This window comes from Haemaphysalis longicornis, unplaced genomic scaffold (genome assembly GCF_048455015.1).
Source record: "Haemaphysalis longicornis isolate Haplotype H1 unplaced genomic scaffold, Haemaphysalis longicornis Haplotype H1 scaffold_12, whole genome shotgun sequence".
NCBI lineage: Eukaryota > Metazoa > Arthropoda > Arachnida > Ixodida > Ixodidae > Haemaphysalis > Haemaphysalis longicornis.
In genome coordinates, this window is record NW_027526225.1 from 19,212,510 (window position 1) to 19,225,469 (window position 12,960).

The following is a 12,960-nucleotide window of genomic DNA, read 5'->3' on the forward strand; positions in this document are numbered from 1 at the left end:
CCAAATTTGAATTCATGTAAAAATACACGGCGTTACATGGTCCTGGTTGTGGGGGTACTCGGCAAAGAAGGCTATGCATTAAAAAAATATTATGCGACATTTGTGGCGGCCAAAAAAACTAACAGCAGTGACGCGAATTCGCCTTGCGATGTGATTAATGACGTGCAAGATTGAAGTTCAAACGAGTTTTGGTTTTGATTGCGTGCAACAACATTCTTGTCATCCGAGGTTATCGTTGGTTGGGCATTCTTGATAGTTCAGAAATTGATACCATGCTACTGCCTTGTTATCGGCTGTGCAATGGGTCAGCACCGCTCAGAAACGTAATGTTAACAAGTCGAGATGTAAGCAGTTACTGAACGTTCTCCGCATAATCAGAGACGCTCGACTGCGGGGCGCTATGAACCAACTTTGGAGCCTGCCTGGCTCGTCCCCCGAGTTAAAATAGGCGTTTTCGCAACAGGCCGACGGTCAGCTGATTTGGCACTCTGCCAGCAAGCAGTCGGTGCTTATGTCAACGCCACGAACAACGACAACTGGCCAACTTCTCAGTGTCAGTTTGCACGCAGTGTGCCAACTCGCTCGTGGAGCAATAAACGTTGCAGCGCAAAATTGCGAATGCAGTGTAGAAAACATTACCTAAATAAAAAGAAATCAGCTAAAACACACATGCAATCGGAGAGAAAAACATCTTTAATGGGCAAGTGAGGTCAGCCAGGCTAGGCACCCGGCTTGCTACACCAAATGGGGGTGAAGATGTGATGAAAACACGTATATGAAAAGAACTCTCACTTACACGTGAATGCTCAAACACATAGACGCACACGAAAAGCACACACACAATCAGGTGATATACCTAGTCATTTGTCCGAGAGTTCATACACTGTCAAGTCCAGTGCTCCGGAGGAACGTTAAGAGCGCCTTTGTTGTGCGACTTGCCATGTGACGCACTACACCTAGGGCTTGAGACCATTCGGCCATTTTTTTCTTTAATGCACGGGTAGTCACATTGAGACATGACAATTAACACGCAATATAAAAACTAACACACAGCGAACAGTAAGCATATCAGTGTAACAAAAATTTGGCACCATTTCGGAACTCATGCAAGTAGATGCAAGCAATGGAAAGATACAGCCACTCCAGTGGTGCACACTTAGCCGCATAAACACTCCGCACCAACGCTGCCTGTTCCCGAAGAATGCACTTGGTTGGCATAGGGGTTTCCGCGTGTCGATCAATGAAGCGGCACTTCCACAAGCTAAACAATCTTAGCACAGCAATAATGTCATAGCTAACCCGATTAACATCTTCAAAAGGCAAGAAGTGAATTGTGTACAGAGTGATGTCAATGTCCTTTTATAAGTGTCCGTTGCAAAGCGCCCCAGACAAACGGCGCATCATGCTACGACAGAAATGGCACAACAAAGAGTAGTCAGTACTTTCTGGTTGATTGCGCAAGCTGCAATTGCCTGAACAAAAAATCGACATCACTTTTCCATGCAGGAATGTAACTGGCAGCGTTAGAGAATGAAGCTTAAAAACGTTTCGGCATTTTGCGGCACGAACATACACTCGACCCAACCTAAGACACTGCTCATTATGGTTCCGCAAGTACGGTTTCTGACAAACAGGTACAGGAAACAGATTATCAATTAAAGTGTTCATAATAGCCTTCCTAGAGAGGCCAAGCTGATACTAAAAAACGTGTACTAAGGAATATAAAAGTGTCCACAAAAGAAAACCCCATGGTGGCTTCCTGTTAACCTCACCCATAGAAACAAAAGGAAACGGTAAATAATAATTCATGCACTTTTGAAGTATATTAAGTAAAAGTGGATGATCCGCTAACTTGTAGAAGAAAGAATGAGACACAAGTTGGTGCACAAACAAGTGCATTAACCCAACACCACCAAACACGAAAAGAAATAATTCTTACGCATTGGCTCCCATTCAGATCTCCACAAGAAGGTAGCAGATACGCTGTGTAAAGCCTGGACTTCAGCCCACGCAGAGTGCAGTACCTGAAGCACATAAACAAGCTTTGCTACCAAGAAGATGTTTCAGATTTGCACACTGGCAAACGCAGAAAGTTCTTGCCCCATCTATGCCTGCGAGGTGCGTTTGACATGTGGGAGTGCTGAAGACCAAGTGTGGCCCGGAGTGCTTAACCCAAGGCTGCCTTTCAAATACAGAGAATTCAAATACAGAGAAACATATATGGGAGAGCTCTTCACAATTATGGCGCTTATTATACAGGGCGAAACGGGTAATTCCAGGAGTGTCAGTTGAGTATATATTGTATCGGCTCATTATTTTTCTAGTTTCAGCATTCCCAGCAGCTGAGATGAGTATTTTTTGAATAACACTTGGCTCTAATACCTCCTGGCTAGCGACTGCGTCGCTTTAGTAGGAAAAGCGATCCGAAATCTGTGGTCGTGCTGCTGTGCTGGTTCACCCTGGCAATAAGTGCTTCCCGTACTTTGTTTTTACGCTTTACAATAAAAGTTTCAAGTTATTTTAGTTCCTAATTACCTGTATTAACTCCACTAATTGTTCTACAGCCTTTAACTGGCCCTATATTTTCTATTAGCGCACCAGTCGCACAGGCATATGCAGCTTGCAGCTCCATAGCGAAGTCTTGTGTGGAGCTAATTTGACTTCAGACACTTTATTTAGCATGATACAGTCTACAAACTAACAAACTAAAACCACATTCTTCCGGGCACAAACCTTGTTGCGGCTTGGTTTTAAAAACCGTGTTGCGGCTTGGTTTTAACTGAGCGAACGAAATGCGACGACCCGCCAGCGGCCAACCAACTCACTCCGTCGGAGGATCCGCGAGCTGCACAGCCAAACCAAGCCTGCTAGAATAACCGTCACATGAAACGTCATAAGAAATTAGTAAGGTAGATGCAGAGAGAAAGACAACACTTCAAATTGATATTTCAGGTTTGCAGGGCAATGCAAAACAAAGAAAAGCGTTTTTTGTTGACCGCGGTGTTTCCCAAACAACCACTAACATATGTCCAAGCTGGCTATAATAATAAGATCTGGAAAGTTGAGCAGGCAAGAATGAGAAGAACAATACCAGAGAAAAACAATAAATCACTGTAAAAATTCACGCGTGCCACAGCACACATATAATTCAAGGACAAACGGGCAAGTGAAAATTGTACTGCTAAGTGTATACCTACACAAACCCCCACAGATAAAGCCACGGAGAAAAAGATGATTATGATGATGAAAATGATGCTGAGAGAACGAAGTTATCATAGGTGAAACACTGCTGACGTTATTTTGAAGGAAAGCCCAAACAACTGGGTTGTTTGAATGGCGGAAAATGAGAAATGCTAAACTGTTGTGGCGTGAAGAAATGTGCTAAGCCTAGTCCACCCCTCAAGTTGACGCCCCATCGACTCGGTGCTAGAAGAACATGCACAAGTTGCAGACATTTGGTAGACCATTTGATGTGAACCACAGCACACTAAATGATTCGTATTACTAAATACTCGTTGCAATTTGTATTGGGAAGTACCACACTGAACAAAAAATGCTTTCCTTTGTGTTGCGTTGCCCTGTAAAAAGCAAGTTCAAGTGGCGTAAATACACTACGAGTGGTCGAAACATGGCCTAGGGACTCCACACTCCAATTGGCGCAAGTAATCCCACAATGTTTACAAGTCACTTCAGAGTCCCTTTAAGGCGTCACATGAAATGTGAAATTTGGAATGCTGATCGCAACTTCTCTTGACAACAGGACCACCGCCCAGAGGGGCCGGCGGAAACTACACATGCAAGCACTTGTAACGTCGACAAAGAGAGGGCAGTGCGAACATAGACATGGCGTCCCATTCCTTTTTTTACTCTCTAATAAACATTTTTTCATCCACCCATCCACGCGGAACATTTCAGAAACCTTCATTATATACATCATCGTGTACTGATCTAGAAAAGGTGCCTTCTGATAACCAATCTACTCAAAATGTATACCCAGGAAATGGTACGTATAAGTTTCTGCCTAGAATAAAACAAATCCGCATCTCATTTGTGACCTGAGTTTTTGCACACACAAAACAAAAATGCACAAAACCCTAGCCACACAGCTTTGCTCCAGAATGCCAATCTCCAGAATGTACCCAATAACATCGCTGTCACATAAAACTCCCCATACTTCTCGCTGCAATCAAACAAAATTGGTCACCAAAAAGGATACTGTGCGTCGAAACATGCGTAACTACAAACTAGGAGGGAAAACACAATTCCATTATGACCCATCCTTACCCAATTTTAACTCATATCTAGAAAACAGCACTCAACCTTCACTGTCAGTTGTTGTCACTGGGGGAATCACACTGAAACTCCATAGACGTGTCGAGCTTCCGTATTGTCCTCCATCGCAAATGGACTAGATATTCCCGGTACGGGAGAGTTGTGCGACGGAAATCTACACAGTCAAATGGAATGAAGTGCGGCAACAGCTAGGGTACCAATCTTCCATGCCCCTGACATGCAAGGGTAACGAGCTGAACACACACACGAGACTCATCAAACCGTAGGGCGAGACATGAAGCTCGGTCTGTTTTTTTTTTTTCGTGCAACAGTCCCAACGACGACTTCAATCAAGCAAGGACTGTGGGGCATAAGACCGTGGCCTGTGCAGGAAGTGCTGCACGCAAACATCAGCCCGTCATCCTGCTCTCGGCTCTGTCGTCCGTCCGTCGTTCGTCCGCACCTCTCCCCCTCTCCCCACCAGCTGTGCGATAGTGCGTGCGCTGCTGCTCCTCTCCCCCTCTCCACGCCAGCTGTGCGATAGCGCGCGCGCTACTCATCACCGCAGCTGCGCGATAAGCGCGCATGCGCGTCTCCTCTCTCATCTCCTCCCCTCCACTCCATCTGCTCTATGTAATAAACCCGGTACGTGCGCCGCTCCTTCAGTTGCTGCTTCGGTTGAGTCACGCTGCGTCGTCCGTCATTTTCCGTTATTTGGATACCCAATCTCGTGAACGTTTCGGAATCTCCGAGATGATCAACTCAGGGTTCCCTCGTGGGAAGGTGGTGTCATTTTTTTTCTGGAACCCAGTCTAGGGGTTGTGGTGGTGGAAGCATATACTGAGTCCCTCAGTCCAGCGATCCATGAAACAATCGGGCGGTCTTTGTTCTCCACGCCAAAAGAATCTGGGCCGGCAGTTTGTATCAGCACCAGAATGGAAACTGCAGGAATGACCATTGTAGTCCAAGAATTGTGGAGTGTTTGCAGTGTTTAACCTGTTTGAAGGTGCTCTGTCACCAACTGTTTTGTGGTGGTCAGCACATAAAACGTAAATGCGACACTGTAACTGTCATGTGTTTCGGTAATTTGTACTTGGTGCAAATACAGTCAAACCCGGTTATATCGAACTCACAAAAAAACACTTATCAGTTTGATATAGGGGATAATTCGATATAAGCAAGCTAAGGAACTGGACGTCATAAAAGCACATCGCATTTAAAAAAAATTTATGGTGAAACTGCCTTATTTTCACATTTTCACACTTTCACACGAAATAGTCCTATATTTTTTTTCTACTTGAACAACCTCGCTGCCCGAGACAGTATGCACTTTTTTACACTGTCTAAAGGGTCGGAAGAGCTGTGGCCACAATATTTCACATTTTCGAAGCAGTGCCGGACTAGTGAGAGTGCACCAATCACTTCGGAGGTTGTGGGAAAAAGATTGTCATCGCTTTCCTCATTGCACCCATTTCACTTGTGCTCGGTACGATGTCGCCAATGTAGTCCCAAACTCTCCTGTGGTTGCAACACCATGATCTACACACAGAAACTCGCCGACTGTTGATTTGGTAATGGCGTGCGGAAATTCCGACAGCCCGCTCCCCACTTCTTGTGATTTTCAGTAATCACCGACACGCACAAGCCGGCAGCTTTGAAGCAATTTCAGGCAGTTTCTTTCATAGCATCTGCCCAGAACCTACTTCGATAAGGCGTTCTCGGGAATCTCACGCCTTACAGGGACACCCAACTTTCAACCAAGTTCGACTGGATTTGTGATTCCCAGCTTCAAGGCGAAAGAGAAATTTGGCTGCTTCGTGCTAGCTAGAGCCACAAAAACACCTTTATATAGTGACACTAGCGCTACTCACCCCAGCTACACTTCCAGAAAAGCCCACAAAGCACGAGTGACGGAAACAACGGACAAAAAAAAAAAGCATGGCGGGCGGGCCGGGATCATTTCTTGCAAGGGGGGGGGTGCTCGCCCTACATGATGCGATGGCACAGTGCCAACAGAAAGAACGAGGTGATGGAGGCTTCCCAAAAGAGCTGCCCGCTGCCCATGAGCGGCCAAGCTAAACCACTCCGAGAGGTGTGCCGGCGGAATTTCTCCTCCGCCCCGAGGGAAAGCCAACTTGGGGGGGAACTTCTGGGGCACTTATCGATCGATATATCGGTTGTCGCTGGCATTTCTGTTTGATATAAGTGTAGTTTTTGCCGTATATTCTCACTGAAAAAATACCGTGACTAGAAACAGTTCAATATAAAGGATAATTCAATGTAAACGGGTTCGATATAGTCGGATTCGACTGTACGCCCGTTGTTGGTGAATTCCCCGCCAGCTTCACTGCTTATAGACTGGGTCGTAACTGAAAGATGCTGGCGTGTCCAGTGGTGCCGTTGGCGGTGGCGCAGACGGAGGTGGTAAAGATTCACCGTTCCAGGCGTTGTACAGCGTTACTTGTGTGCAGGGCACGGATTGTGGCGGGTTCCCGCATTGTTGTGCAGGGTACGGCACCACAGGAGGCGCCATTGCTCCAGAGATAAGGGGCTGCTGTCCTCGGTTGGAGTACCTCGGTGCACATGACCTCGCTGGAGCCAGGGGTGGCGGCATCAACCTCTCCTGCACCGTCTACGAAATAAAAAATTAACAATAAACACCAATTACTGCTGGTTTTCAAGGACTGATGAATTAGCGAACGAATGAATTAGAATGACAAATACAGTAATCCCTCGTTGTAAAAAAAAGTCAGCGGGACGGCGAAAAATTTCGTTATAAGTGGTGTTTCGATATAAGCGACCACTCGAGAAAACTTATGTAGTTCAGCTTTATTTGTGCCAGAACCGCGGGGAATCAAAGCACAATGTATTCAGTGAAGCACAATTTTACTGAGGTGCAAAAACGGCAGTGAGCTTTGCCTGTTTCACGTTCTTGCCGGGCGCGAGCAACCCCGCTCCAATTTGACCAAGCAGTGACTGGCGTCCGAACGCCTCGCAGACTGCAGAGTGAGTGAGGAGGAGAAGGCAGTGGCCACTTTTACAGGGGGGGGCGGGGGCGTCACGGAACGCTACGAGAGTTTCGAGCTGGAAAGCGCCGCAAATTCCACAGCTGGAATCTGAGGTTCTGTTTGTTAGCTCGAAAAACGACTACCCGCTCATTGTGTGTACATAGCCCAATCATGAAAACTGACTGGTTTTGCAATACATGCTTTGCATGATTACTGGGCAATTTTTCCCCGAGGTGTGCAGCCTTGCAGCCGTGAAGTTCGCAAAACGAGCTTTTGGGCGCCCTGCTCTTGACAACACTTCTAATTCTACGCTTCTAATGTCAGTGTTCGCGCACCGTCGCGTCCACGCCATTGACCAATGTCTAAAAACAAATTCAATCACCCTAATATGCATTTTGACCATTTGTCTCAAATCGGATGGCGCAAACCGAGTATGACTGGCTCGAGAAAATCGCCGGGGAAACACCAGCTTTTTAACCCGCCATGCTAACCGCCTGACTCGCCGCTGGGTCATCACCGCTCAGCAATGCCTCCGCTCGCCACTTCGCTCTAAGCGAGTCCAGCTCTTCATGCACTTCGAGTAATGCGGCCTAAAATACATGCGCTTGGGTTGGGACCAGAAGAAATTTCGAATAAAGCGATATTTCGGGTAAAGCAATTTCGTTATAAGGAGGGATTACTGTACTGTAGGGATTACTGTACTGTTTATTCAATCACAATTAAAAATGATATCAAATATTTGGGGATAATTATTAAACAATAATAATTGGGCAGTGTCTCTCATCGCGGCAACTGTGAGAATTGCCGTGAGAAATTTCTCCGGAAGCTCGTTCCTACAACTGCTCCTGTGGCGCTGTGGTATAGCACCTGCTTTGAAACGAGAAGACCCAGGTTTGAGTCCGGCATGGGCCAAGTGCTTTTTTTCTCAGCTTTCGCAATTTTTGAAGTTTTCACTCACTGCGATTTTGTTAATGTTTTTGCTTTCATTCTGGTTATTACTATATCAAGCAATCGACGTGCAGAACCTCTAGAATGGGCTGGATTAGGTTTAATATAGGCTTTGTTCTGTGTCACTGGACTGGGTTAGGTTATGTTCGTTGAAGTTGGGGTGGATTTTGGTAGGTTATGATACTTTTGGTGGTACTTGGGGTAAAATAGGTTAAGTAATGTCAGGTCAGGTTCCGTGAGGTTAGGCTATGTTAGGTTACATTAGGAGGTAATATTGCTGTATTTACTTTGGTAAGAGCCCCCTCGCGTGCCCCTCCCCCTTCCCCCTTGAACACACACACACTTTTCTTGAGAATTTACTTTTTTGTCACCTTGCATAAAAAATGCAGCGGTAATATGTTTGTATCTTGGCATGGTTGCTGACGTCGTAGGCGATCGCAGTAACTTGATATCATGCCACAGTACGCGTAGAAATGGTAAAAACACATTTTAACAAAAATAAATCTCCACAGTAAGCAGAGACGTGAGCGCAAGTGCAGTGGCTCACAATTTAAAGATAACGTGCTTCCAGATTGCCACCTACTGAGCACAAAATAAATGAAAGCGCAGTGGCATGCGAACTAAGCACCAAATGTACTCTGCACTCCTTCCCTGCTGTGTGCTGTTCCGCAACTTCGCCATTACGCTCCATGGTTTTGTTCAGCTGTCAGCGGGCTTTTTTTTGTGCTCCTGGTGTGCGGCTTACAATGAGCCACTACATGAGCTACATAGCTGGTTTTAAAGGAGCCATGAAGACAAAACACAAGTTTAGTTCATTCAAAAGACGGCCTCGTTAGAATCATACTGACACCCATTTTACCGTAAACTTCGCTCAAATAAGCTACATAATTAGGAAAAAAGGAAATGGCCATGCGACCCACTCGCTCATTTCCTGCTACAGAACCTGTGAGGTCATACCAGCCAGCTCTGCGATTGGTGGAGGGTGGCAAAAGCAAACGCAAATTAGGCTGAGTTTATAAGCTTGCCGAACGAGCTATTTGTGCTTAAATTTAGTGCACATTCTTTTTAAAGCCCTAAGAACGGTGGGAAAAACAGTGGCAGTTACGAAAGCACACGTAAAAATAGAAGTACCGATGCGTACTGCTGTTGGTACTGTGCGCACTATGCTTGGTTTAGCTGCACAGCACTGCGGGGCTTTGGGGTAGCTTCAGACGACACTGGCCGATTGACGCAAGCAATGGTGTCTTACGGGGCAATATGTGTCGAGCGAGCACTCTGTTTCACGAAACAATTATCTTCTCCCTGAACAAAAACAAGCCAGGTATATTTATACCTGGCTTGTTTTTGTTTTTGTTTATACCTGGCTTGTTTTTGTTTATATGGTCACAAACAAAGTAGAGGCAGAAAACGGCTTGCCACAGTATGGTGGCGCCATCTAGGTTCGCTAACGGTAAACAAGGCTTTCTAATCGGCTGCAGAGCGGTAAGTTCCTAGGAGTAGTCATTGCAGACCACGAAAACACACGATTTAGCGGGAAAATCCAAATTTTAACGTAAATTGATTAACTTCCCAGTGAATAAAACATTGTTTGCATCTGGACAAGCGCTGGAGACACTATAAAACACGCTATCTTTCGAATAAAACAAACCTGTATTTTGTCTTCATGGCTCTTTTAAGGGGGCACATGGGTCTTTGGACCCGAGAAATTGCCCCCAAAAAAGCACTTTATTAGGTATCACTTTTCTCTTGATTTGCAGAGTTTTTACTGCAAAACTTTCATACTTGGAGCGGTATCGGGTAGCTACAAAAGCCACAGAGGCCTGATTTCAACAAAAAAATTTTCAATAATTTTCCAATAAAAACAATTTTTCAATAATTCCCCACCTCTTTGCCAGCAGTATTCTTGAGAGGTAAATCCAGCATGTAGTGCAGCTGCACTGTGCACTGTGAAGCTGAATGTTTAAAACATCCAATAAGGAAAGCAGATTTTGCATTTTCTGTATCAGTAGTTGTGTAATTTGCGTTATTTTTGATTGGTTAGCGGGAGTACTTCAACCTATAAGTTAGAATCGATGTAAATTTGTATGTGATTGCAAAACAAAAACACTGCTTCCCACATTTCATTCTCCACAACTTGTGGTATGTATTCGTGCCTTGCTGGTAGCTTTGTGTTGAATACTTTTTAGGTGCGGAGTACCTTAGGACCGCACAATGTCCGTCCACGTCCAGGCGCATAGCATTTACAATCACAAAAAATCACACAGGCACCGGCAGGATTCGAGCCTGTGTCTGGTAGATCAGACAGGGCTACTGTCAGTCGTCTTACCCATTGGGCTACGACCGTGAGTTAGTACCCGAGAGTCAAACAGCTTACTCCCTCTCCTGTAAGGGTGCGGAGTACCTTAGGACCTCCCAATGTCCGTCTACGTCCATCCGTGCGCACACCACCATCGAGCGAAAATCAAGCGAAATTCTGTTTGAGCCGTGAGTTGCAGTTTCATTTAGGGAATAATCAAGGTGCAACTCACGGCTCAAATCGAATGACGCTCGGGGCGAAAATCGGATGTCCCTCAGGGCGCAACTTGGATGTCATTTCGAGTCCCCATACTCCGCACTTTCACTCGCCATCATCCACGGAGTGGCGATTGTCATTTTTCCCTATTGTTCTCAAGAACAATCAAGGAAGATTTTTAATTAACTCGGAAACTAGTTACCTCACATCAAAACTAACTGGATATTCGAAATCAGCTACAAAAACCCGAACAAGCCCATGAAGTTTCATCAAAATTTTTTGGCAAGCAAAACAAAAAGTTTCCGAGACCAGTGTGCCCCCTTAAAACACAAGTGATAGAATAAAATGTAACTAGAAGCCCCGCTAGAACTGCCCAGTGATGTTTCTTGGCAGCGCCATAGTTCGCCAACCTCCAATAGAACAAACAAATATGTGATGTCTTAAAGCAATCGCCAGAAAGTAGCTAGGGAGTCATCACTGATAAATCCATTTTCTTTCATATCTTGATCATTTACTTAGGTAAGTTTGCGACGAAGTTGGTACCCTTTGCTATCGAAACAAAGCAGTCGTTTCAGTGGATCAAACTTGCATTTGGTCTTCATGACCCCTTAAACGTACTTCTCGTAGCTCGACGTTCTATAAAATACAGAGGTGTGCGTTTCGAATGAACGTTAATGGTTAGCAAGCAAGCACCCTGTGTTTTTCTCATAGTTTATTTTTGGTTAGTCGTTGCAATGTGTTCACGGCCTGGTTGAGAACCATGAACCCGCACCGAAAACAACTAAGCATTTCATACGCACACAGGGTAGTCCTAATTCCTTCTGATGCCTCCATATTTTCTCCATACATTACTCGTCATCAACATAACTCCATTTCTCATACAACCCGCTGTGCTATGGCCAAGGCAACAGGTGGGATTTTTGGCAATGGCTGTGTTCCGACATGGATGACAGGTTCCGGCAGCACGCCTAAGATCGATATTATATAAAAGAAGCAAACAACTCCCGTAATAAGTCTTCTGTCACACTTCCAAAAGAACTACGCCCTCCAGTCACATTATGAGGCCGCGAATCAACAGGACGTCATCCTGAGAGGACTACAGACAAACACTACACGCCATCCATCCTTCACTCTATAACACCCTTTATATCCTCTGCCACGCCCCAGCCACGCTGTACCATTTTGTCTGGCTATGCCAACGAAATCAACATCTACCCCCAATCACCAAGTCCCGACACGGGCAGTGGGAAAGTACGCTCGGCAGCTCTTGCCCCAACATGCAACTGTTGCTAGCAGAAAGGGCGAAAAGGGTTGGCCGCACCAATGGTGGGTCATGGACTGAAGACCCCGACCACACTCCACACGCTCACTCCAACTCTTCTTGAATATTCTCTCTCTCCCTCTTCCCTTTACTGCATTTAACCACAGCTGCATTGGTCTTTCGCGATTATGGTTACAGGAGGTGTCATTTTAGTTGTTCATCCCCTATACCGTATTTTAACGCGTATAACCCGCTGCTGCATATAATCCGCACCCCCACTTTCAGCCCGCGGGAAAAGAAAAGAAAAATCCTCGCGTATTGCCCGCACACTTGATACAGGAAAGGCTGCACCAAAGCTACTGCTCAAGCAACACGTCACCTACTATGTAGACAGAAAAAGCGTATATTTAGCGAGTAGAATACACTGACGGCAAGGCGAAAGTCACAATTCACTAATAAAATTCAGTCGTTATGATGCGGTTGTCCTTGTAGGTTTTGCGCAATCGCTGCGGCTTAGTCTGTGTTTCTGTGTAGGAGCTTCACAGCACAACGTGCATTGCCGTGAAGCTGCACCAAAGAAAAAACCCCGCGTATTATCCGCACCCCTACTTCTCCACTGAAATTTTCGCATTTTTGGTGCGGGTTATATGCGCAAAAATACGGTATGTCCTGTCCTTGTAATGTACCAATGTTTATTTTTAATTGATTGAATGATTGATTGATTGATTGATTGATTTTATCTCACCATCCTTCCCAGTATGCACTTTCGCTTCACATGGCGATAGATGCAGGTAACGATTGAGACCACAACGGCGACTGCCATCCAGCCGAAGCCGGTGATGAACACCCAGGCCGAGGGGAGGAGCCAGGGCTTGGGCTTCCCTGCACAGCACAAGTGCAACCAAAGTGTCAGGGTTGTTTCACGGAGCGATGCAAAGAATTTCTTATTATCGATTTGA

General features: G+C 45.5%; 1 protein-coding gene across 5 annotated transcripts in view; it reads right to left on the reverse strand.

Moving 5' to 3' along the window:
• Positions 1-675: 675 nt before the first annotated feature.
• LOC144162438 (uncharacterized) overlaps positions 676-12,960 on the reverse strand; it is a 30,509-nt gene continuing 18,224 nt past the window's right edge. For all 5 annotated transcript variants that reach the window (XM_077692965.1, XM_077692962.1, XM_077692961.1 and 2 more), the window contains 2 exons: positions 12,747-12,883; positions 676-6,904 (listed from right to left, as the gene is read on the reverse strand). In XM_077692965.1, coding sequence (XP_077549091.1) covers positions 6,617-6,904; positions 12,747-12,883 — 425 coding nt within the window. In that variant the 3' untranslated portion in view covers positions 676-6,616. The remainder of the gene's footprint in view (positions 6,905-12,746; positions 12,884-12,960) is intronic.